This window comes from Oncorhynchus nerka, linkage group LG8 (assembly GCF_034236695.1).
Source record: "Oncorhynchus nerka isolate Pitt River linkage group LG8, Oner_Uvic_2.0, whole genome shotgun sequence".
In the NCBI taxonomy this organism is placed as follows: Eukaryota; Metazoa; Chordata; class Actinopteri; order Salmoniformes; family Salmonidae; genus Oncorhynchus; species Oncorhynchus nerka.
This window is the reverse complement of record NC_088403.1, coordinates 11,081,519-11,108,827: the sequence shown is the minus strand read 5'-3', so window position 1 is coordinate 11,108,827 and position 27,309 is coordinate 11,081,519. Positions and strand designations below refer to the sequence as shown.

Below are 27,309 nucleotides of genomic sequence, written 5' to 3'. Positions count from 1 at the left end.
AATTTCATCCCCCAGGGATGTTGAATTTTGGTCCGGACCAAATCTGAACCAATCATAGACATCTATGTTTCACAGGTTTGGACAGCAGTGTACAGTAACTTAGTAAAGTATAGTGTACTGTATTGTACTCTACTAAATTAAACTATACTGTATTGTACTCGACTGAATTGGAATATACTGTACTGTACTCTACTGAATTAAAATGTATTGTACTGAATTAAACTATACTTTACTGTAGTGTACTCTAATGTACTGAATTACTGTACTCTACTGTATTGTACTCGACTGAATAAAACTACCGTACTCTACTGTGCTAAACTGTGCCGTACTGTACTGTGATGTTCAACCTTGTGAAACAGCCTAGACGTCTATGATTCGTTCAGATTTGGATCTGGTCCACACCGGCCAAATTTGTACTTGTTTGGGGGCGGAGCTCATTAGAATAATATCCAGCATGCTTTGCAAGTGTTTTTGTTTTTTTACATTTACATTTTGGTCATTCAGCAGACGCTCTTATCCAGAGGAACTTACTGCATGTGATAGATACATATTTTGTTGCGATCTACAATTGGTTCCTCTTTCCTATTAAAACCTGTCTAAGCCAGAGGGTGGGGGTTCTACTAAGGATCATTTGGCTGTTTGATTTTTGAATTTTAAGACCCCTTGAAGAATAAAAAAAAAACAGAAGAAAAACATGATTGGATGAATTTTTGGGGACCTTACTGCTATTAGCATATTCAAATGCATCGAATAACAGATTCACTACATGGAACAACAGATCAAAAGGAAGTTTGTTCTGAAGTGTCTGTCCAATATCTGAGAGATATATGAAAGATCAGGATTTTTTTTAAACCCTTATTTTTGTCACTAAACAGTCTCTATACCTCTGTTCATTTTTTCAACTGGTACCATGGGACCTTCAGACAAGTCTTGTGATAACTGTAATATAATGCTTACTTATTATAATTGAGAATGTATATCAGTTGAAATTTGGCCATGGAATCAATGATCGAAAAATAAGTATTTTCAAATGCACCTGATTTCAACGTCCAGAAAATGGGTTATTTTCAATGTCCGGAAGATCCATATTTTCATCACCTAAAATGTACCTGATGTCAATGTCTGAAAAATAGTTGTGAAATATGTATTTTCAATGGCCTTTTGCTTATTGGGATATGGTTGTCCACTTTAATGTGAGTTTGATAGGTTTATAGAAGTTAGCATCCTTCCTCTTGACCTGATTTATGTTGATTTATGCATTACCTGTCCACCTAGTGCTGCAGTGGCACACTGTAACCAGCAGGTGGAGACAAAGTTCAGGAACTCTGATGGAATTAGAATTGTCACTTTTTTTTCCTACTTTTTCAAACTGTTTTACCTGCAGGCTGCATGCTCGGTTGGAAATAACACAGTTCAATATTTAGAAACACTGCACACTCCTTTTCAACTGGTCTCTTCTGCCTGAAATTACCAGTACAAGTTTACAGCACTAGCTCATTATTATTATTATGTTGGGTGCTGTGGGTAGTAATGGTCAGGACTGAGTGTTGGGTGCTGTGGGTAGTAATGGTCAGGACTGAGTGTTGGGTGCTGTGGGTAGTAATGGTCAGGACTGAGTGTTGGGTGCTGTGGGTAGTAATGGTCAGGACTGAGTGTTGGTTGCTGTGGGTAGTAATGGTCAGGACTGAGTGTTGGGTGCTGCGGGTAGTAATGTTCAGGACTGAGTGTTGGGTGCTGTGGGTAGTAATGGTCAGGACTGAGTGTTGGGTGCTGTGGGTAGTAATGGTCAGGACTGAGTGTTGGGTGCTGCGGGTAGTAATGGTCAGGACTGAGTGTTGGGTGCTGCGGGTAGTAATGGTCAGGACTGAGTGTTGGGTGCTGCGGGTAGTAATGGTCAGGACTGAGTGTTGGGTGCTGTGGGTAGTAATGGTCAGGACTGAGTGTTGGGTGCTGCGGGTAGTAATGGTCAGGACTGAGTGTTGGGTGCTGTGGGTAGTAATGGTCAGGACTGAGTGTTGCCCTGGTGCCAGTCAGTGTGACTGGGATGAGTGAGTTAGTGTTGGGTGTCCTTCTGCATTATCTTGGATCAGGGTTAGTTTTCACTTGGGGAACTTCCTGCTATCTGTTTACACAGTGGTGATGGCAGGGAGCCCACTCATGTTACTACTAGAGACCAGATGGAGAGAAGGGGGGGGGTGGAGAGAGAGGTAGAGAGAGGGGAAGACTAGAGTGAGAGAGAGAACAATAGAGAAAGGAAGTCAAGAGGCAGAGAATCCTAGAGCAGAGCCAGAGATGAGAGGGAGCAGCCGCAGCCCAGATGACATCTCCATACCAGGGTTTGTTCCTGGCACCAGAGAGGTTGGATGGAAACCTGTGGAATTGCAGACTAGAGCAGCAGACGTTAAGCAGGGATTGGCTGTAAAGCTGCTGTGTGCCTTTCGGCTGTTCTGTCAGCTGTGACTGTGTGATGTGGTGTCCAGGACTAGAGCCTGGGACCGCGGCCAAGTCTGACTTCTGACTGGCCATTGGCCCAGAGTGGCAGGTGGAACAGGGGCTGTAGCCAGTAGCCAGACAGGTGACAGGAGAGAGAGGCCAGGAACATCAGAACACTTCCTGGAGCAGAGTTGAGTCATAGCAGAGTCATTTGAGTAACTTGGGCAATGCAATCATATTTAATTAAGATTTAATTTAATCTACATGTGAACAAATGAACAGCATATGTAGTTAACCCCCTCCCTATAGTTACAGTAGAGATACCATCTTCTGTTTTAGATTCTGTTGAAACATTCTCTTCTCTGACTTATTCTGATGGTTCAGTTCATTGGATATGATTACTGTCTGAAATATGAAGGGTTGAGACTATAGAAACATCAAGCACGTGTGATGTTTTGAGGTTTGAGTCGGGCACCTCCTCGGCTACCTCGGCTAGACTCGTTCATGAGGACCCGTCGTCTGTTTTATGCGGAGGATCTCAGCACCTCTTTAGGGAGTTTGATGGAAGAGAATCAAGTGTCTCACTGCAGTGTGTGTGGTGGCTACACCCATATTCATTTAATTATAATATTTTATTGGGTAGGAGAGCTGAGCTGCCACCTCTCTGGCATCCGTCAGAAGGTACCCAAGATGCACCCTGTCCCCCTCCCTCTCTCTGTCTGCCTTGGAATATATTGATGTCTCTGGTTTGATCTCCAAACATTTGGTTAGCCCTGCATTCCAGGCTCTCTATGACCTCCACTGTGATGAGAAACAGACGGACGGTCAACTAGAAGACTGGATTTAAGTCTATTATGTAAAACGCCTGATGGCTCTGAAAGGAAGATGAAGTAGTGTAGCTAATGTTGTAGTGTCAGACACTAGCTTTGAGTCTCTGAGAATGTAAAGTCCAAATCTCTGAGTAAACCACTACTTAAACATGTTTCCATGTGCCATCTGCCGTAGTAGAATGGCCCCTTTATTTCAATGAACTTGTTGACCTCAGTTCTTTGATCTAGTCGACAGAGACACACACACGCTACTCCTGTCTCTCAGTGGGGTATCAATCATTCTGCATCATAGCCTTTTGAACCCAGTTCAGTCTGTGTGGGGGGCTGTGTTGGGGGACTGGGCACAACAACCCAAAACACACACAGTCACGGAACACAGATTACAACTGAGGAGAAACAAAGAGGAGAGGAGGAGAGCGTTGCACGCTAACCAACTGTTGGATCTCTGAGAGCGTCACACGCTAACCAACTGTTGGATCTCTGAGAGCGTCACACGCTAACCAACTGTTGGATCTCTGAGAGCGTCCTGCACGCTAACGCGTCAACCAACTGTTGGATCTCTGAGAGCGTCGCACGCTAACCAACTGTTGGATCTCTGAGGCGTCGCACGAGAGCGTCTTCAAACCAACTGTTGGATCTCTGAGAGCGTTGCACGCTAACCAACTGTTGGATATCTGAGCGTGAGCTAACCAACTGTTGGATCGCTGACGCTAACCAACTGTTGGATATCTGAGAGCGTCGCACGCTAACCAACTGTTGGATCTCTGAGAGCGTTGCACGCTAACCAACTGTTGGATATCTGAGAGCGTCGCACGCTAACCAACTGTTGGATCTCTGAGAGCGTCGCACGCTAACCAACTGTTGGATATCTGATAGCGTCGCACGCTAACCAACTGTTGGATCTTTGAGAGCGTCTGCAGCTAACCAACTGTTGGATCTCTGAGAGCTGTCGCACGCTAACCAACTGTTGGATCTCTGAGAGCGTCGCCGCTAACCAACTGTTGGATCTCTGAGCGTCGCACGCTAACCAACTGTTGGATATCTGAGAGCGTCGCACGCTAACCAACTGTTGGATCTCTGAGAGCGTCGCACGCTAACCAACTGTTGGATCTCTGAGAGCGTCGCACGCTAACCAACTGTTGGATATCTGAGAGCGTCTGAGAGCGTCGCACGCTAACCAACTGTTGGATCTCTGAGAGCGTCGCACGCTAACCAACTGTTGGATATCTGAGAGCGTCGCACGCTAACCAACTGTTGGATATCTGAGAGCGTCGCACGCTAACCAACTGTTGGATATCTGATAGCGTTGCACGCTAACCAACTGTTGGATCGCTGAGAGCGTCACACGCTAACCAACTGTTGGATATCTGAGAGCGTCGCACGCTAACCAACTGTTGGATCTCTGAGAGCGTCGCACGCTAACCAACTGTTGGATCTCTGAGAGCGTCGCACGCTAACCAACTGTTGGATATCTGAGAGCGTCGCACGCTAACCAACTGTTGGATATCTGATAGCGTTGCACGCTAACCAACTATTGGATCGCTGAGAGCGTCACACGCTAACCAACTGTTGGATATCTGAGAGCGTCGCACGCTAACCAACTGTTGGATCTCTGAGAGCGTTGCACGCTAACCAACTGTTGGATCTCTGAGAGCGTCGCACGCTAACCAACTGTTGGATCTCTGAGAGCGCTAACCAACTGTTGGATCTCTGAGAGCGTCGCACGCTAACCAACTGTTGGATATCTGAGAGCGTCGCACGCTAACCAACTGTTGGATATCTGAGAGCGTCGCACGCTAACCAACTGTTGGATCTCTGAGAGCGTCGCACGCTAACCAACTGTTGGATCTCTGAGAGCGTCGCACGCTAACCAACTGTTGGATCTCTGAGAGCGTCGCACGCTAACCAACTGTTGGATCTCTGAGAGCGTCGCACGCTAACCAACTGTTGGATATCTGAGAGCGTCGCACGCTAACCAACTGTTGGATATCTGAGAGCGTCGCACGCTAACCAACTGTTGGATATCTGAGAGCGTCGCACGCTAACCAACTGTTGGATATCTGAGAGCGTCGCACGCTAACCAACTGTTGGATCTCTGAGAGCGTCGCACGCTAACCAACTGTTGGATCTCTGAGAGCTGAGCTAACCAACTGTCTGAGGCGTGCACGCTAACCAACTGTTGGATATCTGAGAGCGTCGCACGCTAACCAACTGTTGGATATCTGAGAGCGTCGCACGCTAACCAACTGTTGGATATCTGAGAGCGTCGCACGCTAACCAACTGTTGGATCTCTGAGAGCGTCGCACGCTAACCAACTGTTGGATCTCTGAGAGCGTCGCACGCTAACCAACTGTTGGATCTCTGAGAGCGTCGCACGCTAACCAACTGTTGGATCTCTGAGAGCGTCGCACGCTAACCAACTGTTGGATCTCTGAGAGCGTCGCACGCTAACCAACTGTTGGATCTCTGAGAGCGTCGCACGCTAACCAACTGTTGGATATCTGAGAGCGTCGCACGCTAACCAACTGTTGGATATCTGATAGTGTCGCACGCTAACCAACTGTTGGATCCCTACTGTGACGTGGTAGTTTGTTTCCCTCTTGCAGTGCTGGGTGAATGGTAGTGCAACAGGGGAAGAGGCCGTGGTACATGTTGTTGTATGAAGTCATATGTACATAGAAGTGTGAAGTGTATGAATCAGAGTTGAGATGAGGCGACTATGGGAAGGCATTAATAGGAAAGGTTTAATACAATGCGTGAAAAAACAGAATAACTTTTGATTGAAGAGTTGATGTAAAGAAATGCAATGGAGACTGAGATAGAACCATAGAGATGGAAAGACATCTCAACTTCGTGTCTGTGCCCTTATGGCATCTGACAGCATGAGCAACCTCAAAGTTGAACATTTTCTTCTTCTTTTGTGTTCGAAAAAAGTGAAAAGCTAATATTGTTGCTTTACCGCCACCTACAGTGCTGGAGTCCTGAACCAAATCCTGGGTGTCATTCATTTATTTTGGCCACTAGATGGCGGTGATATAGCTTAAAGCCATTTATAAACCATAACACCCAATTTGAATGCTCTGATAATTGGCTGATCGCTCCCAACCCATAGGAATCTCCACCCAGTTGACTACTTTACAATGGTGTAAGCCCTCAGTGGCAATGTCTGTGTTAAAACAGCTTATATCCACGTTGAGTCCTCTAACCAACTCTATGGATAGAGCATGTTCTGAACTGTCCGTGTTAAAACAGGTTATATCCAAGTTGAGTCCTCTAACCATCTCTACGGATAGAGCATGTTCTGAACTGTCCGTGTTAAAACAGGTTATATCCACGTTGAATCCTCTAACCATCTCTATGGATAGATGTTCTGAACTGTCTGTGTTAAAACAGGTTATATCCACGTTGAGTCCTCTAACCAACTCTATGGATAGAGCATGTTCTGAACGTAACGTAATCAACACTGCTAGCTAGCCAGCTAGCCCCGAATAGCAGCACAGTAGAAACTATTACACTCAACGGAATGACTTGATTAGTGTAGTGTCAACAACGCAGCCAATGCCAGCTAGCCTACAGAGTCAACAACGCAGCCTCTGCCAGCTAGCCTACTTCAGCAGTACTGTATCATTTTAATCATTTTAGTCAATAAGATTCTTGCTACGTAAGCTTAACTTTCTGAACACTCGAGACGTGTAGTCCACTTGTCATTCCAATCTCCTTTGCATTAGCGTAGCCTCTTGTGTAGCCTGTCAACTATGTGTCTGTCTATCCCTGTTCTCTCCTCTCTGCACAGACCATACAAACGCTCCACACCGCGTGGCCGCGGCCACCCTAATCTGGTGGTCCCAGCGCGCACGTCCCACGTGGAGTTCCAGGTCTCCGGTAGCCTCTGGAACTGCCGATCTGCGGCCAACAAGGCAGAGTTCATCTCAGCCTATGCCTCCCTCCAGTCCTCGACTTCTTGGCACTGACGGAAACATGGATCACCACAGACAACACTGCTACTCCTACTGCTCTCTCTTCGTCTGCCCACGTGTTCTCGCACACCCCGAGAGCTTCTGGTCAGCGGGGTGGTGGCACCGGGATCCTCATCTCTCCCAAGTGGTCATTCTCTCTTTCTCCCCTTACCCATCTGTCTATCGCCTCCTTTGAATTCCATGCTGTCACAGTTACCAGCCCTTTCAAGCTTAACATCCTTATCATTTATCGCCCTCCAGGTTCCCTCGGAGAGTTCATCAATGAGCTTGATGCCTTGATAAGCTCCTTTCCTGAGGACGGCTCACCTCTCACAGTTCTGGGCGACTTTAACCTCCCCACGTCTACCTTTGACTCATTCCTCTCTGCCTCCTTCTTTCCACTCCTCTCCTCTTTTGACCTCACCCTCTCACCTTCCCCCCTACTCACAAGGCAGGAAATACGCTCGACCTCATCTTTACTAGATGCTGTTCTTCCACTAACCTCATTGCAACTCCCCTCCAAGTCTCCGACCACTACCTTGTATCCTTTTCCCTCTCGCTCTCATCCAACACTTCCCACACTGCCCCTACTCGGATGGTATCGCGCCGTCCCAACCTTCGCTCTCTCTCCCCGCTACTCTCTCCTCTTCCATCCTATCATCTCTTCCCTCTGCTCAAACCTTCTCCAACCTATCTCCTGATTCTGCCTCCTCAACCCTCCTCTCCTCCCTTTCTGCATCCTTTGACTCTCTATGTCCCCTATCCTCCAGGCCGGCTCGGTCCTCCCCTCCCGCTCCGTGGCTCGACGACTCATTGCGAGCTCACAGAACAGGGCTCCGGGCAGCCGAGCGGAAATGGAGGAAAACTCAATCGCCTCCCTGCGGACCTGACATCCTTTTCACTCCCTCCTCTCTACATTTTCCTCTTCTCTCTCTGCTGCTAAAGCCACTTTCTACCACTCTAAATTCCAAGCATCTGCCTCTAACCCTAGGAAGCTCTTTGCAACCTTCTCCTCCCTCCTGAATCCTCCTCCCCTCCCCCTCCTCCCTCTCTGCAGATGACTTCGTCAACCATTTTGAAAAAGAAGGTCGACGACATCCGATCCTCGTTTGCTAAGTCAAACGACACCGCTGGTTCTGCTCACACTGCCCTACCCTGTGCTCTGACCTCTTTCTCCCCTCTCTCTCCAGATGAAATCTCGCGTCTTGTGACGGCCGGCCGCCCAACAACCTGCCCGCTTGACCCTATCCCCTCCTCTCTTCTCCAGACCATTTCCGGAGACCTTCTCCCTTACCTCACCTCGCTCATCAACTCATCCCTGACCGCTGGCTACGTCCCTTCCGTCTTCAAGAGAGCGAGAGTTGCACCCCCCTTCTGAAAAACCTACACTCGATCCCTCCGATGTCAACAACTACAGACCAGTATCCCTTCTTTCTTTTCTCTCCAAAACTCTTGAACGTGTCGTCCTTGGCCAGCTCTCCCGCTATCTCTCTCAGAATGACCTTCTTGATCCAAATCAGTCAGGTTTCAAGACTAGTCATTCAACTGAGACTGCTCTTCTCTGTATCACGGAGGCGCTCCGCACTGCTAAAGCTAACTCTCTCTCCTCTGCTCTCATCCTTCTAGACCTATCGGCTGCCTTGATACTGTGAACCATCAGATCCTCCTCTCCACCCTCTCCGAGTTGGGCATCTCCGGCGCGGCCCACGCTTGGACTGCGTCCTACCTGACAGGTCGCTCCTACCAGGTGGCGTGGCGAGAATCCGTCTCCACACCACGTGCTCTCACCACTGGTGTCCCCCAGGGCTCTGTTCTAGGCCCTCTCCTATTCTCGCTATACACCAAGTCACTTGGCTCTGTCATAACCTCACATGGTCTCTCCTATCATTGCTATGCAGACGACACACAATTAATCTTCTCCTTTCCCCCTTCTGATGACCAGGTGGCGAATCGCATCTCTGCATGTCTGGCAGACATATCAGGGTGGATGACGGATCACCACCTCAAGCTGAACCTCGGCAAGACGGAGCTGCTCTTCCTCCCGGGGAAGGACTGCCCGTTCCATGATCTCGCCATCACGGTTGACAACTCCATTGTGTCCTCCTCCCAGAGCGCTAAGAACCTTGGCGTGATCCTGGACAACACCCTGTCGTTCTCAACTAACATCAAGGCGGTGGCCCGTTCCTGTAGGTTCATGCTCTACAACATCCGCAGAGTACGACCCTGCCTCACACAGAAGCGGCGCAGGTCCTAATCCAGGCACTTGTCATCTCCCGTCTGGATTACTGCAACTTGCTGTTGGCTGGGCTCCCTGCCTGTGCCATTAAACCCCTACAACTCATCCAGAGTCTGGTGTTCAACCTTCCCAAGTTCTCTCCACGTCACCCCGCTCCTCCGCTCTTTCCACTGGCTTCCAGTTGAAGCTCGCATCCGCTACAAGACCATGGTGCTTGCCTACGGAGCTGTGAGGGGAACGGCACCTCAGTACCTCCAGGCTCTGATCAGGCCCTACACCCAAACAAGGGCACTGCGTTCATCCACCTCTGGCCTGCTCGCCTCCCTACCACTGAGGAAGTACAGTTCCCGCTCAGCCCAGTCAAAACTGTTCGCTGCTCTGGCCCCCAATGGTGGAACAAACTCCCTCACGACGCCAGGACAGCGGAGTCAATCACCACCTTCCGAGACACCTGAAACCCCACCTCTTTAAGGAATACCTAGGATAGGATAAAGTAATCCCTCTCACCCCCTTAAAAGATTTAGATGCACTACTGTTCCACTGGATGTCATAAGGTGAATGCACCAATTTGTAAGTCGCTCTGGATAAGAGCGTCTGCTAAATGACTTAAATGTAATGATGTAAAATGTCCGTGTTAAAACAGGTTATATCCACGTTGAGTCCTCTAACCAACTCTATGGATAGAGCATGTTCTGAACTGTCTGTGTGAAAACAGGTTATATCCACGTTGAGTCCTCTAACCAACTCTATGGATAGATGTTCTGAACTGTGACTGGTGTGCTTTCTTGTTGTTTGTGAAAGATGCTGGCTGGACACAAGTCCCTAGGTCAAGTTCAGTCTCTGACCCCCACCCCTCACCTTTGACCCCTCACCTTGGATGGAAGAACGCACCCATTCCTTTGGGAGGTGAGAGACCAAAGTCACTGCCCCTCTCTCAAAGCACACACACACACACACACAGACAAACACACACACACACAGACACACACACACACACACACACAGACAAAGACACACACAAACAAAGACACACACACAGACACACACAGACAAAGACACACACACACAGACACACACACACACACACACACACACACACACACACACACACACACACACAGACAAAGACACACACACACAGACAAAGACACACACACACACAGACAACACACAGACACACACACACAGACAAAGACACACACACACACACAGACAAAGACACACACACACACAGACAACAGACAGACAGACACAGACAAAGACACACATACACACAGACAAAGACACACACACGCACACACACACACACACACACACACAGACACACACACACACACACAGACAGACACACACACACACACACACAGACACAGACAGACACACACGCACAGACACACAGACACACAGACACAGACACAGACACACAGCACAGACACACAGACGCACAGACACAGACACACACACAGACACAGACACACAGACAGACAGACAGACCATTTAGATTCACCAGTGTTCCAGTAGGGAGGGTGGGGTCAGTGTGGCTGGTAACTAACATATGAGGACACTGAGGTCCGATCTCTGGAATTTCTTCTAATGAGATTTTTTATTGAAAAACTATATATTTTGTTCATAATAAAGAAAAATCCATTACAGGTCAACATGTAAATATTGCTCCCAGCGCTTCTATTGTTGATCGGACTGAGTTGTCATCGCGCCCGGCCTCTTTGAGAACGGAGGAATCATAAACAGTGCTTTGTTCGTTACATTCTCCTGCCTCCTCCTGATTGGTTCCCCAGAGTCAAACGGCTAACTCCGCCCTCCACAGGACTGAGACGTGAACTGAACTACCCGAAGCGTCCAGTCGGCTCAACTAGGCAACTAGAGGCTGCTGACAGTGTGTTTGCGGCAATTTTAAAACTGTCCAGTGACTACCTCCGTGTCTACAGCCACCCACCCAAACAGACAGACACCCAAACAGACAGACAGACCCACCCACCCAAACAGACCCAAAGGAAAGACAGAACACCCACCCACCCACCCACCAGACAGAACAAACAAACAACACAGACAGACACCCACCCACCCACCCAAACAACAGACAAACCCGCCCAAACTGACTCACGCCCAGTGAAACAGACAACCCACCCCAAACAGACAGACACCCACCCACCCACCCAAACAGACAGACAGACAGACACCCCACCCACCCAAACAGACAGACACCCCACCCACCCACCCACCCAAACAGACAGACACCCACCCACCCGCCCAAACAAACAGACAGACACCCACCCACCCAAACAGACAGACACCCACCCACCCACCCAAACAGACAGACACCCACCCACCCGCCCAAAGACAGACAGACACCCACCCCCCACCCACCCACCCACCCCGCCCAAACAGACAGACACCCACCCACCCACCCAAACAGACAGACACCCACCCACCCACCCACCCAAACAGACAGACACCCACCCACCCACCCAAACAAACAAACATCCACCCACCCACCCAAACAAACAAACACTGACTCACGTACATTGGTACATAGTCGCTAATAGACATGTCAGTCAGGTGTCTATTGCCTGCAGAGACTTGGCTGGGATTACTGAACCAGAAGGATGAAGTGAGAAGAGTGTTGAAGTGTTGAAGTGCTCTGGCTGGTATTACTGAACCAGAAGGATGAAGTGAGAAGCCAACGTCTGGCTGGGATTACTGAACCAGAAGGATGAAGTGAGAAGCCAACGTCTGGCTGGTATTACTGAACCAGAAGGATGAAGTGAGAAGCGAACGTCTGGCTGGTATTACTGAACCAGAAGGATGAAGTGAGAAGCCAACGTCTGGCTGGTATTACTGAACCAGAAGGATGAAGTGAGAAGCCAACGTCTGGCTGGTATTACTGAACCAGAAGGATGAAGTGAGAAGCTAACGTCTGGCTGGGATTACTGAACCAGAAGGATGAAGTGAGAAGCCAACGAAGGATCTGGCTGGTGAAGTGGAAGCTAACGTCTGGCTGGTATTACTGAACCAGAAGGATGAAGTGAGAAGCTAACGTCTGGCTGGTATTACTGAACTAGAAGGATGAAGTGAGAAGCTAACGTCTGGCTGGTATTACTGAACCAGAAGGATGAAGTGAGAAGCTAACGTCTGGCTGGGATTACTGAACCAGAAGGATGAAGTGAGAAGCTAACGTCTGGCTGGTATGACTGAACCAGAAGGATGAAGTGAGAAGCCAATGTCTGGCTGAAGTATCTGGCTGGTACTGAACCAGAAGGATGAAGTGAGAAGCTAACGTCTGGCTGGTATTACTGAACCAGAAGGATGAAGTGAGAAGCGTCTGGCTGTATGACTGAACCAGAAGGATGAAGGCTGGCTGGTATTACTGAACCAGAAGGATGAAGTGAGAAGCTAACCTCTGGCTGGTATTACTGAACCAGAAGGATGAAGTGTCTGGCTGGTATTACTGAACCAGAAGGATGAAGTGAGAAGCTAACTGAACCAGAAGGATGAAGTGAGAAGCCAACGTCTGGCTGGCTGGTATACTGAACCAGAAGGATGAAGTGAGAAGCCAACGTCTGGCTGGTATTACTGAACCAGAAGGATGAAGTGAGAAGCCAACGTCTGGCTGGTATTACTGAACCAGAAGGATGAAGTGAGAAGCTAACGTCTGGCTGGTATTACTGACTGAACTAGAAGGATGAAGTGAGAAGCTAACGTCTGGCTGGTATTACTGAACTGAACCAGAAGGATGACAGAGGGTGAGAGACAGATAGTGATGTGGTGCTCAGTGGTGGGGCTGTCTGGCTGGGATTACTGAACCAGAAGGATGAAGTGAGAAGCCAACGTAAGACCTACATTAAAATGATATCACCATGACCTATCTCCCCAATAAGACCTACATTACAATGATATCAGCATGGCCAATCTCCCCAATAAGGCCCACATTACAATGATATCAACATGGCCTATCTCCCCAATAAGACCTACATTAAAATGATATCACCATGACCTATCTCCCAATAAGACCTACATTAAAATGATATCAGCATGGCCAATCTCCCCAATAAGACCTACATTAAAATGATATCACCATGACCTACAAACATTCTCTCACCTATCTCCCATACAATCTTATTTGACCTATCTCAAACCTACTCTTCCCTATCTCCCATACAAACATTCTCTTACTTCTCTCAAAACTTATCTTACCGATCTCCCATACAAACCTTCTCCGACCTACCTATGTTCTATCCTGGCCCAGGTACTGATCTATTCTCTACACTACCTCAAGACTCTCTGTTATCCCGCATCTTTCTCTCTCTGTCTCTCTTTGTCTCTTCCTGTTTCTCTTTTGTCTCCTCTCTGTTTGTCTCTCTCTCTCTCTCTCTCTCTCTCTCTCTCTCTCTCTCTCTCCCTCTCTCTGTTTCTCTCTCTCACTCTCTTTCTCTCCCCCTCTCTCTCTCTCTCTCTCTCTCTCTCTCTCTCTCTCTCTCTCTCTCTCTGTTTCTCTCCCTCTCTCTCTCTCTCTCTTTCTGTTTCTCTCTTTCTCTCCCTCTCTCTCTCCTCTCTCTGTTTCTCTCCTCTCTCTCTCTCCCTCTCTGTTTCTCTCCCTCTTTCTGTTTCTCTCTCTCTGTCTCTCTCTGTCTCTGTTTCTCTCTCTCTCTCTCTCTCTGTCTCTTCCTGTTTCTCTGTTTCTCTCCCCTCTCTCTCTCTCTCCCCTCTCCTCTCTCTCTCTGTTTCTCTCTCTCCATCTCTCTGTTTCTCTCCCTCTCCCTCTCCCTCTCTCTCTCCCTCTCCCTCTCCTCTCCCTCTCTCTGTTTCTCTCTCTCTGTTTCTCTGAAGTCAATTCAAGAGGCTTTATTGACATGGGAAACGTGTTTACATTGCGAAAGGAAGTGAAATGGATAAACAAAAGTGAAATGAACAAAAAATGAACAGTAAACATTACACTCACAAGTTTCAAAGGCATAAACACATTTCAATGTGCAAAAGGGAAAATAAATCAACATAAATATGGGTTGTATTTACAATGGTGTTTGTTCTTCACTGGTTGCCCTTTTCTTGTGGCAACAGGTCACAAATCTTGCTGCTGTGATGCACACTGTGGTATTTCACCCAGTAGATATGAAGTTTATCAAAATTGGATTTGTTTTGTAATTCTTTGTGGATCTGTGTAATCTGAGGGAAATATGTCTCTAATATGGTTCTACATTTGGCAGGAGGTTAGGAAGTGCAGCTCAGTTTCCACCTCATTTTGTGGGCAGTGAGCACATAGCCTGTCTTCTCTTGAGAGCCAGGTCTGCCTACGGCCCTTTCTCAATAGCAAGGCTTTGCTCACTGAGTCTGTACATAGTCAAAGCTTTCCTTAATTTTGGGCCAGTCACAGTGGTCAGGTATTCTGCCAAGTAGCATTCCAGCTTGCTCTGTTTTTGGTAAATTCTTTCCAATGTGTCAAGTAATTATCTTTTTTTTTTCTCAGGATTTAGTTGGGTCTTCTGTCTCTCTCTCTTTCTGTCTCTCTGTGTCTCTCTCTTTCTCCGTCTTGACCATCTCTCTGTGTCTCTCTCTTTCTCCACCTTCTCTCTGTGTCTCTCTCTTTCTCCACCTTCTCTCTGTGTCTCTCTCTTTCTCCACCTTCTCTCTGTCTCTCTCTTTCTCCCTCCCTCTCTCTGTGTCTCTCTCGTTCTTCCTCCCTCTCTCTGTGTCTCTCTCGCTCCCTATATCTTTCTGTCTACTCTCGCCCTCTCGTTCTCCCTCCCTCTCTCTGGGGGAAGTTTCCGGGACAAAAAAGAACTTCATAAATGTCAGATGGTAATGTTTGAAGGCTGAAGGGCCTGTAACTATGTCAGGTGTGTCCCTGTATAGCTGGTGTGTAGACAGACAGCAGTGAGTTTTTACCCAGCACCACTAAATCACATTACAGAGAATGTGTTGAGTCAGGGATACTTCGTTAGCTTCTCAACTGCCTTAATATTAAACATAACAACTGAGGTGTGTGTGTGTGTGTGTGTGTGTGTGTGTGTGTGTGTGTGGTTCAAAGAGTTGAAGGAGTAGTGACATCATAGAGAAACAGACATTCTTAACCAGGTTAATGGGTGATGTTGGTCTACAGCCAGGGGCTCGTCCAGGACAGGGCTCGTATTCAACACAAATACATCGATTAGTAAGATAAATGATCTGTAATCGCCGTCAGAGTCCAAGACGTAAACACAAGTCTCCCTGATTACATTTCAAATGAGACCACATTCCAGGGGCTCGTCCAGGACAGCGGGAGGGACGGAAGCGTCATGGAGGCTGTGTGTGTGTGTGTGTGTGTGTGTGTGTGTTTCTTGGAGGCTGAGGTTGGTAATGTTAATTCTTGACGCTACCCATCCCTTAAGCGGGATAATTGTCATCAGCAACCGCTGAATAGCATAGCGCCTCAGTCAAATAATATTACTAAAAATATTCATGAAATCACAAGTGCAATATTGCAAAACACAGCTTAGCGTTTTGTTAATCCACCTGTCGTCTCAGATTTTGAAATGATGCTTTACAGCGAAAGCAATCCAAGCGTTTGTATAAGTTTATCGATCGCATGACAAAACATTAAGTACACTTAGCAAGGTAGCTTGGTCACAAAAATCAGAAAAGCAATCAAATTAATCGTTTACCTTTGATGATCTTCGGATTTTTTTCACTCACGAGACTCCCAGTTACACAACAAATGTTCATTTTGTTCCATAAAGATTATTTTTATATCCAAAATACCTCCGTTTGTTTGGCGCATTTATGTTCAGAAATCCACAGGAAAGAGTTGTCACGACAACGCAGACAAATTCCAAATAATATCCATAATGTCCACAGAAACATGTCAAACGTTTTTATAATCAATCTCAGGTTTTAAAAAAACATATAATTGATCAAATATCAACCGCAAATGTCTTTCACAGTAGGAGAGGAAAAAGCAATACCTATCCAAACTCTGTTGCGCGAGCAGCAAAACTCATGTGACCACTTGACGCGATGTTATCGTTCTGGCTCATTTTTCAAAATAAAAGCCTGAAACTATGTCTGAAGACTGTTGACACCTTGAGGAAGCTATAGGAAAAAATCTGGTTCATATCCCTTTAAATGGAGCAATGGGAGGCTATGGAACATGGAGTTTTCAAAATAGAAGCCATTTCCTGGTTTGATTTATCTTAGGGTTTCACCTGCAATATCATTTCTGTTATACTCACAGACAATATTTTGACAGTTTTGGAAACTTTTAGAGTTTTTTTCTATCCTAATCTGTCAATTATATGCATAGTCTAGAATCTGGTCCTGAGAAATAGGCTGTGTACTTTGGGAACGTTATTTTTCCAAACATAAAAATAGTGCCACCTAGCTTCAAGAGTTTATTAATGATCTCCTCAGAGCAGACATACAGACTGTGGGAAACTCAGGAATGTTGGACCGTCTGAAACTCTAGACTGTTCTAGTCCGAGGAGAACTGAGCCCTGGCGACACCGGCCCAGATGGGTTGCGTCTCTCGTATACAAAACAGGAGATAATATTTAGACTTTTTTTGACAGGAGGTAGCAGGCTACCTGACGTTTTGTTAATAATGTATCCACATGCTACAGGTTTCACAGATGTGGGGTCAGTTATATAGGAGAAAAATAGCCTTGTAGTGTTGTCATAAACAGTGCAGGGTGAGAGAAGCATCTGTAGCAACACTTCAACCTCTACCTGTACTTCTATGTAAGGACACTCATTTTCATTTCCTGTTTGAGAACATATCCTGTTGGTGAACGGGACCCTGGTTAGGAGGAGAGGAGGGCCAATGGAAAAAGCCCTGAGCACCCTCAAAGAGCTCCCAGCATGCTTAGCATCTAGCCCACATGCAGGCAAACAGACACACAGACACACACACACACACACACACACACACACACACACACACACACACACACACACACACACACACACACACACACTCTTCTCCTGAACACAGAGGGAGAGTAAATATGCTTGTCACCTTTAAAACTTTCCCCTTTCGTCAGGCTGGGCTGAATAGATCCTTTGTATATCGTTAGCTGGTACTCACTGGCCCTCACAGGGCTTAGTTTGGCTGGTGCAGTCTGGAGGAGAGGGGAGAGAGAAGGAGGGGGATATAGAGGAGGGGAGAGAGGAGGGGGGAGAGGAGGGGAGGAGGAGAGGAGGAGAGAGAGGAGGGAGAGAGAAGGAGGTGAGAGGAGAGGAGGGGATATAGAGGATAGGGAGGGAGGGGGAGAGGAGGGGAGGGGAGAGGAGGGGGATAGAGAGGAGGAGGAGGAGAGAGAATGAGGTGAGAGGAGGAGGGGAGAGAGAAGGAGGTGAGAGGAGAGGGAGGGGATAGAGAGGGGGAGGAGGGGAGGGAGGAGTGTGAAACTTAACCCTGTCCTGTCTGGATGGCTGTAGTTTGTCTTCACCTCTGTCCTACATCAATGCTGCATCATGGAGTGGGGATACTATGTACCAATCTATTTACTGGAGTAAGTGCTGTTTCTAGTGATTATGTTCGAGTTGTTCCTGTTAGATTTACAGTCGTGTGGTCTTTTCATTGATGGGTTTATGACTGTAGGCTTTTGAGTGACTTTAAATCTCCGTGACACCAGTTCATTCACAGTATGAGTATCAACTTGTGTTAGTCAGTCACTCCGTAGTTGGTCAGTAGTGTACAGTCAGTCACTCAGTAGTTGGTCAGTAGTGTACAGTCAGTCACTCAGTAGTTGGTCAGTAGTGTACAGTCAGTCACTCAGTAGTTGGTCAGTAGTGTACAGTCAGTCACTCAGTAGTTGGTCAGTAGTGTACAGTCATCCCACTCTGGGCTGTGAAGTCTTGCCAGTTGTGGTTGTCGCCATTGTTCCTGCCTGTCGGGGCAGTGAGAGGAGGAGACCTCTCTAACACAGAGGAACAGGGCAGTGAGAGGAGGAGACCTCTCTAACACAGAGGAACAGGGCAGTGAGAGGAGGAGACCTCTCTAACACAGAGGAACAGGGTAGTGAGAGGAGGAGACCTCTCTAACACAGAGGAACAGGGTAGTGAGAGGAGGAGACCTCTCTAACTGAGAGGAACAGGGTAGTGAGAGGAGGAGACCTCTCTAACACAGAGGAACAGGGCAGTGAGAGGAGGAGACCTCTCTAACACAGAGGAACAGGGTGCTTTGAGAGGAGGGGAACAACTGACAAACAGGGTAGTGAGAGGAGGAGACCTTTCCTGTGAGAGGAGGAGACCCTAACACAGAGGAACAGGGTCTAGTTAGCTAATGTGTCTGTTAGGAGGAGACCTAGATAGGGGTGTGAGAGTGTGTGAGAGGAGGAGACCTCTAACACAGTGTGTGTGTGTGTGTGGTGTGAAAAGAGCTGATTTTAATTGGAAAGAGGAAGTGTGTGTGTGTGTGTGTCTATATGTATGAGAAAGAGAGAGGAACAGAAACAGAGGAGGGATATTCACTGCACAGCAGCAGGAGAGAGGAGTTGGTTTGTCTACAAACACTATAATAACCAGCAGGGTCACACGGCAACTCCCTGCCAATCAGAGACTGACTGCCTCCCTGCCAATCAGAGACTGACTGCCTCCCTGCCAATCAGAGACTGACTGCCTCCCTGCCAATCAGAGACTGACTGCCTCCCTGCCAATCAGAGACTGACTGCCTCCCTGCCAATCAGAGACTGACTGCCTCCCTGCCAATCAGAGACAGACTGCCTCCCTGCCAATCAGAGACAGACTGCCTCCCTGCCAATCAGAGACAGACTGCCTCCCTGCCAATCAGAGACAGACTGCCTCCCTGCCAATCAGAGACAGACTGCCTCCCTGCCCGAAGAGCAGTGCAGAGAGCGAGAGGGAGAGGGAGGAGGAGAGAGAGATGTAAGAAGTGTGGGGGTATACTGCATCTTGCTGGAGTGACGCCTCCTCTCTCTCTCTCTATTGCGTGCAACTTCTCTCTCTCTCTTCCCCCTGCCTTATCTCTCTTCCTCTTCCTCTCCCCTCCTCTCTCTCTCTCTCTCTCTCTCTCTCTGTAAGCGTAGTTCTTCCTGTAGTCTGAGCCTGAGAGCACTGAGCTCTCTCTCTCTCTCTCTCTCTCTCTTTCTCTCTCTCTCTCTCTGTGTCTTGAGTTGTGTTCTGACCATGAGGACTCTCCATAGGTTGAAGTTGATGAGTTCCCCCAGCCTCAGTGACCTGGGGAAGAGTGACAAGGCAGCGTTGGAGGAGAGAGGGACACAGCAGAGAAAAGCTGGGGCTAACGCCACCTGGAACAGGTACTGTAGTCAAGACTCTGTGTGTGTGTATGTATGTATGTGTGTGTGTGTGTGTGTCACCCTGCTTTGTGTCAGTCAGTGAACAGGAGGTACTGTAGTCTAGACTCTGTCTGTCTCTCTGTGTGTGTGTGTGTGTGTGTGTGTGTGTGTGTGTGTGTGTCAGTCAGTCAGTGAACAGGAGGTACTGAACTTACTCCTTCCTTGTTGTGAAACCCACAGAGATGTGGTTGTTTGTCAGTCGGTCGTCTCTGTCCCTGTCCTGTCCTCTGAGATCTACACAGCTCTGTCCCTGTCCTCTGAGATCTACACAGCTCTGTCCCTGTCCTCTTGAGATCTACACAGCTCTGTCCCTGTCCTCTGAGATCTACACAGCTCTGTCCCTGTCTTCTGAGATCTACACAGCTCTGTCCCTGTCCTCTGAGATCTACACAGCTCTGTCTATGTCCCTGTCCTGTCCTCTGGGATCTACACATCTCTCTCTGGGATTTCCTTGAGAATGTCACACTGAATAAGCATTAATGCCATTACTATTCCTAGTCTCATGAAGCCGCTTCCCAAATCAGAAAGGTCATTTATTCCTCAGTGACTTACAGACTGTTGCAGACCTGGGATCAGTGTGCTACGTGATGACCTCTATATAACTAACTAACCAGACTTCTACTAGTCACGTCAGATATACTAGCACGGTTACAGCATGTTTACAGCACGGTTACAGCATGTTTACAGCACGGTTACAGCACGTTTACAGTACGTTTACAGCACATTTACAGTACATTTACAGCACGTTTACAGTACATTTACAGCACGTTTACAGTACATTTACAGCACGTTTACAGTACATTTACAGCACGGTTACAGCACGTTTACAGTACATTTACAGCACGTTTACAGTACATTTACAGCACGTTTACAGTACATTTACAGCACGTTTACAGCACGTTTACAGTACATTTACAGCACGTTTACAGTACATTTACAGCATGTTTACAGTACATTTACAGCACGTTTACAGTACATTTACAGCATGTTTACAGTACATTTACAGCACGTTTACAGTACATTTACAGCACGTTTACAGTACATTTACAGCACGTTTACAGTACATTTACAGCACGTTTACAGCATGTTTACAGCACGTTTACAGCACGTTTTACAGTACATTTACAGCACGTTTACAGCATGTTTACAGCACTTTACAGTACATTTACAGCACATTTACAGCACTTTACAGTACATTTACAGCACATTTACAGCATGTTTACAGCACGTTTACAGCACGTTTACAGCACTTTACAGCACGTTTACAGCATGTTTACAGCATGTTTACAGCACTTTACAGCACGTTTACAGCACTTTACAGTACATTTACAGCACATATACAGCACGTTTACAGCACGTTTACAGCACGTTTACAGTACATTTACAGCACGTTTACAGCACTTTACAGTACGTTTACAGCATGTTTACAGTACATTTACAGTACATTTACAGCACGGTTACAGCACGTTTACAGCACGTTTACAGCACGTTTACAGTACGTTTACAGCACGTTTACAGTACATTTACAGTACATTTACAGCACGTTGACAGTACATTTACAGCACATTTACAGCACGTTTACAGCACGTTTACAGTACATTTACAACACATTTACAACACACATTCAGTCTGACTCATTATTTTAGCTATCTCCCATGTAGTTAAAGGGTGAATCATTACTGAACCTGTCATGACTAGTCCAGGGCTTCCCTACCCTGAGATGAACTAACACCCTAGCAGGTCAACCCATGGACCTCCCGGTCGCGGCCCGGCTGCGACAGAGCCTGGGTTAAAACCCAGAATCTCTAGTGGCACAGCCAGCACTGCGATGCAGTGCCTTAGACCACTGCGCCACTCGGGAGGCCTAGGTTATGGAAATGTTAGTTCATTTCATGTCATTATGTGTCAACCCCCAGCACCATCACTAGACAGTATTGAGTTCATGGTTATGATGCTATGGTTAATGAATACATGAGCATTGACTAAGGGTCGCGAACGCTAGATTGAAGGATGGATGGATGGCTGTGTGGACAGATGGATGACTGGATGGATGGATGTCTGGATGGATGGCTATGTAGATGGATGGATGGATGGCTATGTGGATGATGGATGGCTGTGTGGATGGCTGGATGGATGGCTGTGTTTATGGATGGATGGCTAGATGGATGATGGATGGCTGTGTGGATGGATGGATGGATGGCTAGATGGATGATGGATGGCTGTGTGGATGGATGGCTAGATGGATGATGGATGCCTGTGTGGATAGATGGATGGCTAGATGGATGGCTGTGTGGATGGATGGATGGCTGTGTGGATGGATGGATGGCTGTGTGGATGGATGGATGGCTGTCTGGATGGATGGATGGCCGTGTGGATGAATGGGTGGATGGCTGTGTGGATGGATGGATGGCTGTGTGGATGGATGGATGGCTGTGGATGGATGGATGGATGGATGGATGGCTGGATGAATGGATGGATGGGTGGATGGCTGTGTGGATGGATGGATGGATGTGTGGATGGATGGATGGCTGTGTGGATGGATGGATGGATGTGTGGATGGATGGATGGCTGTGTGGATGAATGGATGGATGGATGGATGGCTGTGTGGGTGGATGGATGGATGGATGGATGGATGGATGGATGGATGGGTGGATGGCTGTGTGGGTGGATGGATGGATGGATGGCCGTGTGGATGGATGAATGGATGGATGGGTGGATGGCTGTGTGGGTGGATGGATGGATGGATGGCCGTGTGGATGGATGGCTGGATGGATGGACGTGTGGATGGATGGATGGCTGGATGGTTGGATGGATGGATGGCCGTGTGGATGGATGGATGGATGGCTGTGGATGGATGGATGGATGGATGGATGGCTGTGGGTGGATGGCTGGATGGATGGCTGTGGGTATGGATGGATGGCTGGATGGATGGATGGATGGCGTGTGGATGGATGGATGGATGGATGGCCGTGTGGATGGATGGATGGATGGATGGATGGCTGTGGGTATGGATGGATGGCTGGATGGATGGCTGTGGGTATGTGAATCTACTGTGTGAGTGGATGGATGGATGGATGGCTGGATGGAATCTGGATGGATGGATGGATGGCTGGATGGGTATGGATGGATGGATGGATGGCTGGATGGATGGCTGTGGGTATGTGAATCTACTGTGTGAGTGGATGGATGGATGGATGGATGGATGGTATGTGATGGATGGATGGATGTGGGAGTGGATGCTGTGGGTATGTGATGGATGGATGGATGGATGGATGGGTATGTGAATCTACTGTGTGAGTGGATGGATGGATGGATGGATGGCTGTGGGTATGGTATGGAGTGGATGGATGGATGGATGGATGGCTGTGGGTATGTGTGATCTACTGTGTGATGGATGGATGGATGGATGGCTGTGGGTATGGCTGTGTGAGTGGATGGATGGCTGTGGGTATGTGAATCTACTGTGTGAGTGGATGGATGGATGGGGTATGGATGGCTGTGGGTAATCTACTGTGTGAGTGGATGGATGGCTGTGGGTATGTGAATGGCTGGATGGATGGATGGGTGGGTATGTGATGTGGAATCTACTGTGTGAGTGTGGATGGATGGCTGGATGGATGGATGGATGGCTGTGGGTCTACTGTGTGAGTGGATGGATGGATGGATGGATGGATGGCTGTGGGTATGTGAATCTACTGTGTGAGTGATGGATGGATGGATGGATGGATGGATGGCTGTGGGTATGTGAATCTACTGTGTGAGTGGATGGATGGATGGATGGATGGATGGCTGTGGGTATGTGAATCTACTGTGTGAGTGGATGGATGGATGGCTGTGGGTATGTGGATGTGATGGATGGATGGATGGCTGTGGGTATGTGAATCTACTGTGTGAGTGGATGGATGGATGGATGGATGGATGGATGGCTGTGGGTATGTGAATCTACTGTGTGAGTGGATGGATGGATGGCTGTGGGTATGGAATCTGTGTGGTATGTGGAATGGATGGCTGTGGGTGTGAATCTACTGTGTGAGTGGATGGATGGATGGATGGATGGCTGTGGGTATGTGAATCTACTGTGGATGGCTGTGGGTAGTGATGGATGGATGGATGGATGGCTGTGGGTATGTGAATCTACTGTGTGAGTGGATGGATGGATGGCTGTGGGTATGTGAATCTACTGTGTGAGTGGATGGATGGCTGGATGGATGGCTGTGGGTATGTGAATCTACTGTGTGAGTGGATGGATGGATGGATGGATGGCTGTGGGTATGTGAATCTACTGTGTGAGTGGATGGATGGATGGCTGGGGTATGGATGGATGGATGGATGGATGGATGGCTGTGGGTGGATGGATGGCTGTGGGTATCTACTGTGTGAGTGGATGGATGGATGGATGGATGGCTACTGTGTGAGTGGATGGATGGATGGCTGTGGGTATGTGAATCTACTGTGTGAGTGGATGGATGGATGGATGGCTGTGGGTATGTGAATCTACTGTGTGAGTGGATGGATGGATGGATGGCTGTGTGGTGGATGGATGGCTGTGGGTAAATCTACTGTGTGAGTGGATGGATGGATGGCTGTGGGTATGTGAATCTACTGTGTGAGTGGATGGATGGATGGCTGGATGGATGGGATGGATGGATGGCTGTGGGTATGTGAATCTACTGTGTGAGTGGATGGATGGCTGTGGGTATGTGAATCTACTGTGTGAGTGGATGGATGGCTGTGGGTATGTGAATCTACTGTGTGAGTGGATGGATGGATGGCTGTGGGTATGTGAATCTACTGTGTGAGTGGATGGATGGCTGTGGGTATGTGAATCTACTGTGTGAGTGGATGGATGGATGGCTGTGGGTATGTGAATCTACTGTGTGAGTGGATGGATGGATGGCTGGATGGATGGATGGATGGATGGATGGCTGTGGGTATGTGAATCTACTGTGTGAGTGGATGGATGGCTGTGGGTATGTGAATCTACTGTGTGAGTGGATGGATGGATGGCTGTGGGTATGTGAATCTACTGTGTGAGTGGATGGATGGATGGCTGTGGGTATGTGAATCTACTGTGTGAGTGGATGGATGGATGGCTGTGGGTATGTGAATCTACTGTGTGAGTGGATGGATGGATGGCTGTGGGTATGTGAATCTACTGTGTGAGTGGATGGATGGCTGTGGGAATCTACTGTGAATCTACTGTGTGTATGTGAATCTACTGTGGATGGATGGATGGCTGTGGGTATGTGAATCTACTGTGTGAGTGGATGGATGGATGGCTGTGGGTATGTGAATCTACTGTGTGAGTGGATGGATGGCTGTGGGTATGTGAATCTACTGTGTGAGTGGTAATTGGACTGTACGTTCTGATCATCTCTCTATTGTTTGTTTGTTTGCTGCAGCTGCTTTCTCCCCTGCTGTACTCTAACACTGTCCCCTGTTGTGTGTGTGTGTGTGTGTGTGTGTGTGTGTGTGTGTGTGTGTGTGTGTGTGTGTGTGTGTGTTCCTGCAGCATCCACAATGCGGTGATAGCTGTGTTCCAGAGGAAAGACCTGGGAGAGAATGACCTCTACATCCTCAATGAGGGAGTCAGGTGACATACTGTATAACCTCTGACCTCTACCTATACACTTCTATTGCTCTCAGTCTCTCTCTCTCCCTCTCTCTCTCTGTTTCTTTCGCTCCCTGTCGCTCTCTCTGTTTTTCTCTCTCTGTTTCTCTCTGTTTCTCTCTCTGTTTCTCTCTCTGTTTCTCTCTCTGTTTCTCTCTGTGTTTCTCTCTGTTTCTCTCTCTCTATTTCTCTCTCTGTTTCTCTCTCTGTTTTTATCTCTCTGTTTCTCTCTCTCTGTTTCTCTCTCTCTGTTTCTCTCTCTCTATTTCTCTCTCTGTTTCTCTCTCTGTTTCTCTCTCTGTTTCTCTCTGTGTTTCTCTCTGTTTCTCTCTCTCTATTTCTCTCTCTGTTTCTCTCTCTGTTTTTATCTCTCTGTTTCTCTCTCTGTGTTTCTCTCTCTGTTTCTCTCTGTGTTTCTCTCTGTGTTTCTCTCTGTGTTTCTCTCTGTGTTTCTCTCTGTGTTTCTCTCTCTGTGTTTCTCTCTGTGTTTCTCTCTGTGTTTCTCTCTGTGTTTCTCTCTGTGTTTCTCTCTGTGTTTCTCTCTGTGTTTCTCTCTCTTTCTCTCTCTGTTTCTGTTTCTCTCTCTGTTTTTCTCTCTCTGTTTCTCTCTCTGTTTCTCTCTCTGTGTTTCTCTCTGTGTTTCTCTCTGTGTTTCTCTCTGTGTTTCTCTCTCTGTGTTTCTCTCTGTTTCTCTCTCTGTTTCTCTCTCTCTATTTCTCTCTGTTTCTCTCTCTCTGTTTCTCTCTCTCTGTTTCTCTCTCTCTGTTTCTCTCTCTCTTTTCTCTCTCTGTTTCTCTCTCTCTCTGTTTCTCTCTCTCTCTGTTTCTCTCTCTCTATTTCTCTCTCTGTTTTCTCTCTCTGTTTCTCTCTCTGTGTTTCTCTCTGTTTCTCTCTCTGTTTCTCTCTCTCTGTTTTTCTCTCTCTGTTTTTCTCTCTCTTTTCTCTCTCTCTGTTTCTCTCTCTGTTTCTCTCTCTCTGTTTCTCTCTCTCTTTTTCTCTCTATTTCTCTCTCTTTTCTCTCTCTCTTTTTCTCTCTCTGTTTTTCTCTCTCTGTTTCTCTCTCTCTGTTTCTCTCTCTCTATTTCTCTCTCTGTTTCTCTCTCTCTATTTCTCTCTGTTTCTCTCTCTCTATTTCTCTCTCTGTTTCTCTCTCTCTATTTCTCTCTCTGTTTCTCTCTCTGTTTCTCTCTCTGTGTTTCTCTCTGTGTTTCTCTCTGTGTTTCTCTCTGTGTTTCTCTCTCTGTTTCTCTCTCTATTTCTCTCTCTGTTTCTCTCTCTCTCTGTTTCTCTCTCTCTGTTTCTCTCTCTCTCTGTTTCTCTCTCTCTATTTCTCTCTCTATTTCTCTCTCTGTTTCTCTCTCTGTTTCTCTCTCTCTCTGTTTCTCTCTCTCTCTGTTTCTCTCTCTCTATTTCTCTCTCTGTTTCTCTCTCTGTTTCTCTCTCTGTTTCTCTCTCTGTGTTTCTCTCTGTGTTTCTCTCTGTGTTTCTCTCTGTGTTTCTCTCTGTGTTTCTCTCTGTTTCTCTCTCTGTTTCTCTCTCTCTGTTTTTCTCTCTCTGTTTTTCTCTCTTTTCTCTCTTTTTCTCTCTCTGTTTCTCTCTCTCTGTTTCTCTCTCTCTGTTTTTCTCTCTCTGTTTCTCTCTCTCTGTGTTTCTCTCTCTCTGTGTTTCTCTCTGTGTTTCTCTCTGTGTTTCTCTCTCTGTTTCTCTCTCTCTATTTCTCTCTCTCTCTGTTTCTCTTTCTCTATTTATCTCTCTATTTCTCTCTCTGTTTCTCTCTCTGTGTTTCTCTCTCTGTTTCTCTCTGTTTCTCTCTCTGTTTCTTTCTCTCTGTTTCTCTCTCTGTTTTTCTCTCTCTGTTTCTCTCTCTCTGTTTTTCTCTCCGTTTCTCTCTCTGTTTTTCTCTCTCTGTTTCTCTCTCTCTGTTTCTCTCTTTGT

The 27,309-nt window shown here is 47.3% G+C and overlaps 1 protein-coding gene and 1 long non-coding RNA gene across 5 annotated transcripts in view; one reads left to right on the top strand and one right to left on the bottom strand.

Annotated features, from left to right (window-relative positions):
• Positions 1-27,309, bottom strand: part of LOC135572848 (uncharacterized) — a 124,731-nt gene that overhangs the window by 35,316 nt on the left and 62,106 nt on the right. The gene's annotated exons all lie outside the window — the stretch shown is intronic.
• Positions 1-27,309, top strand: part of LOC135572847 (proline-rich protein 5-like) — an 84,900-nt gene that overhangs the window by 2,105 nt on the left and 55,486 nt on the right. Inside the window, 3 exon segments of the mRNA XM_065021326.1 lie at positions 10,258-10,362; positions 19,611-19,724; positions 25,276-25,356. Coding sequence (XP_064877398.1) covers positions 10,334-10,362; positions 19,611-19,724; positions 25,276-25,356 — 224 coding nt within the window. The 5' untranslated portion in view covers positions 10,258-10,333.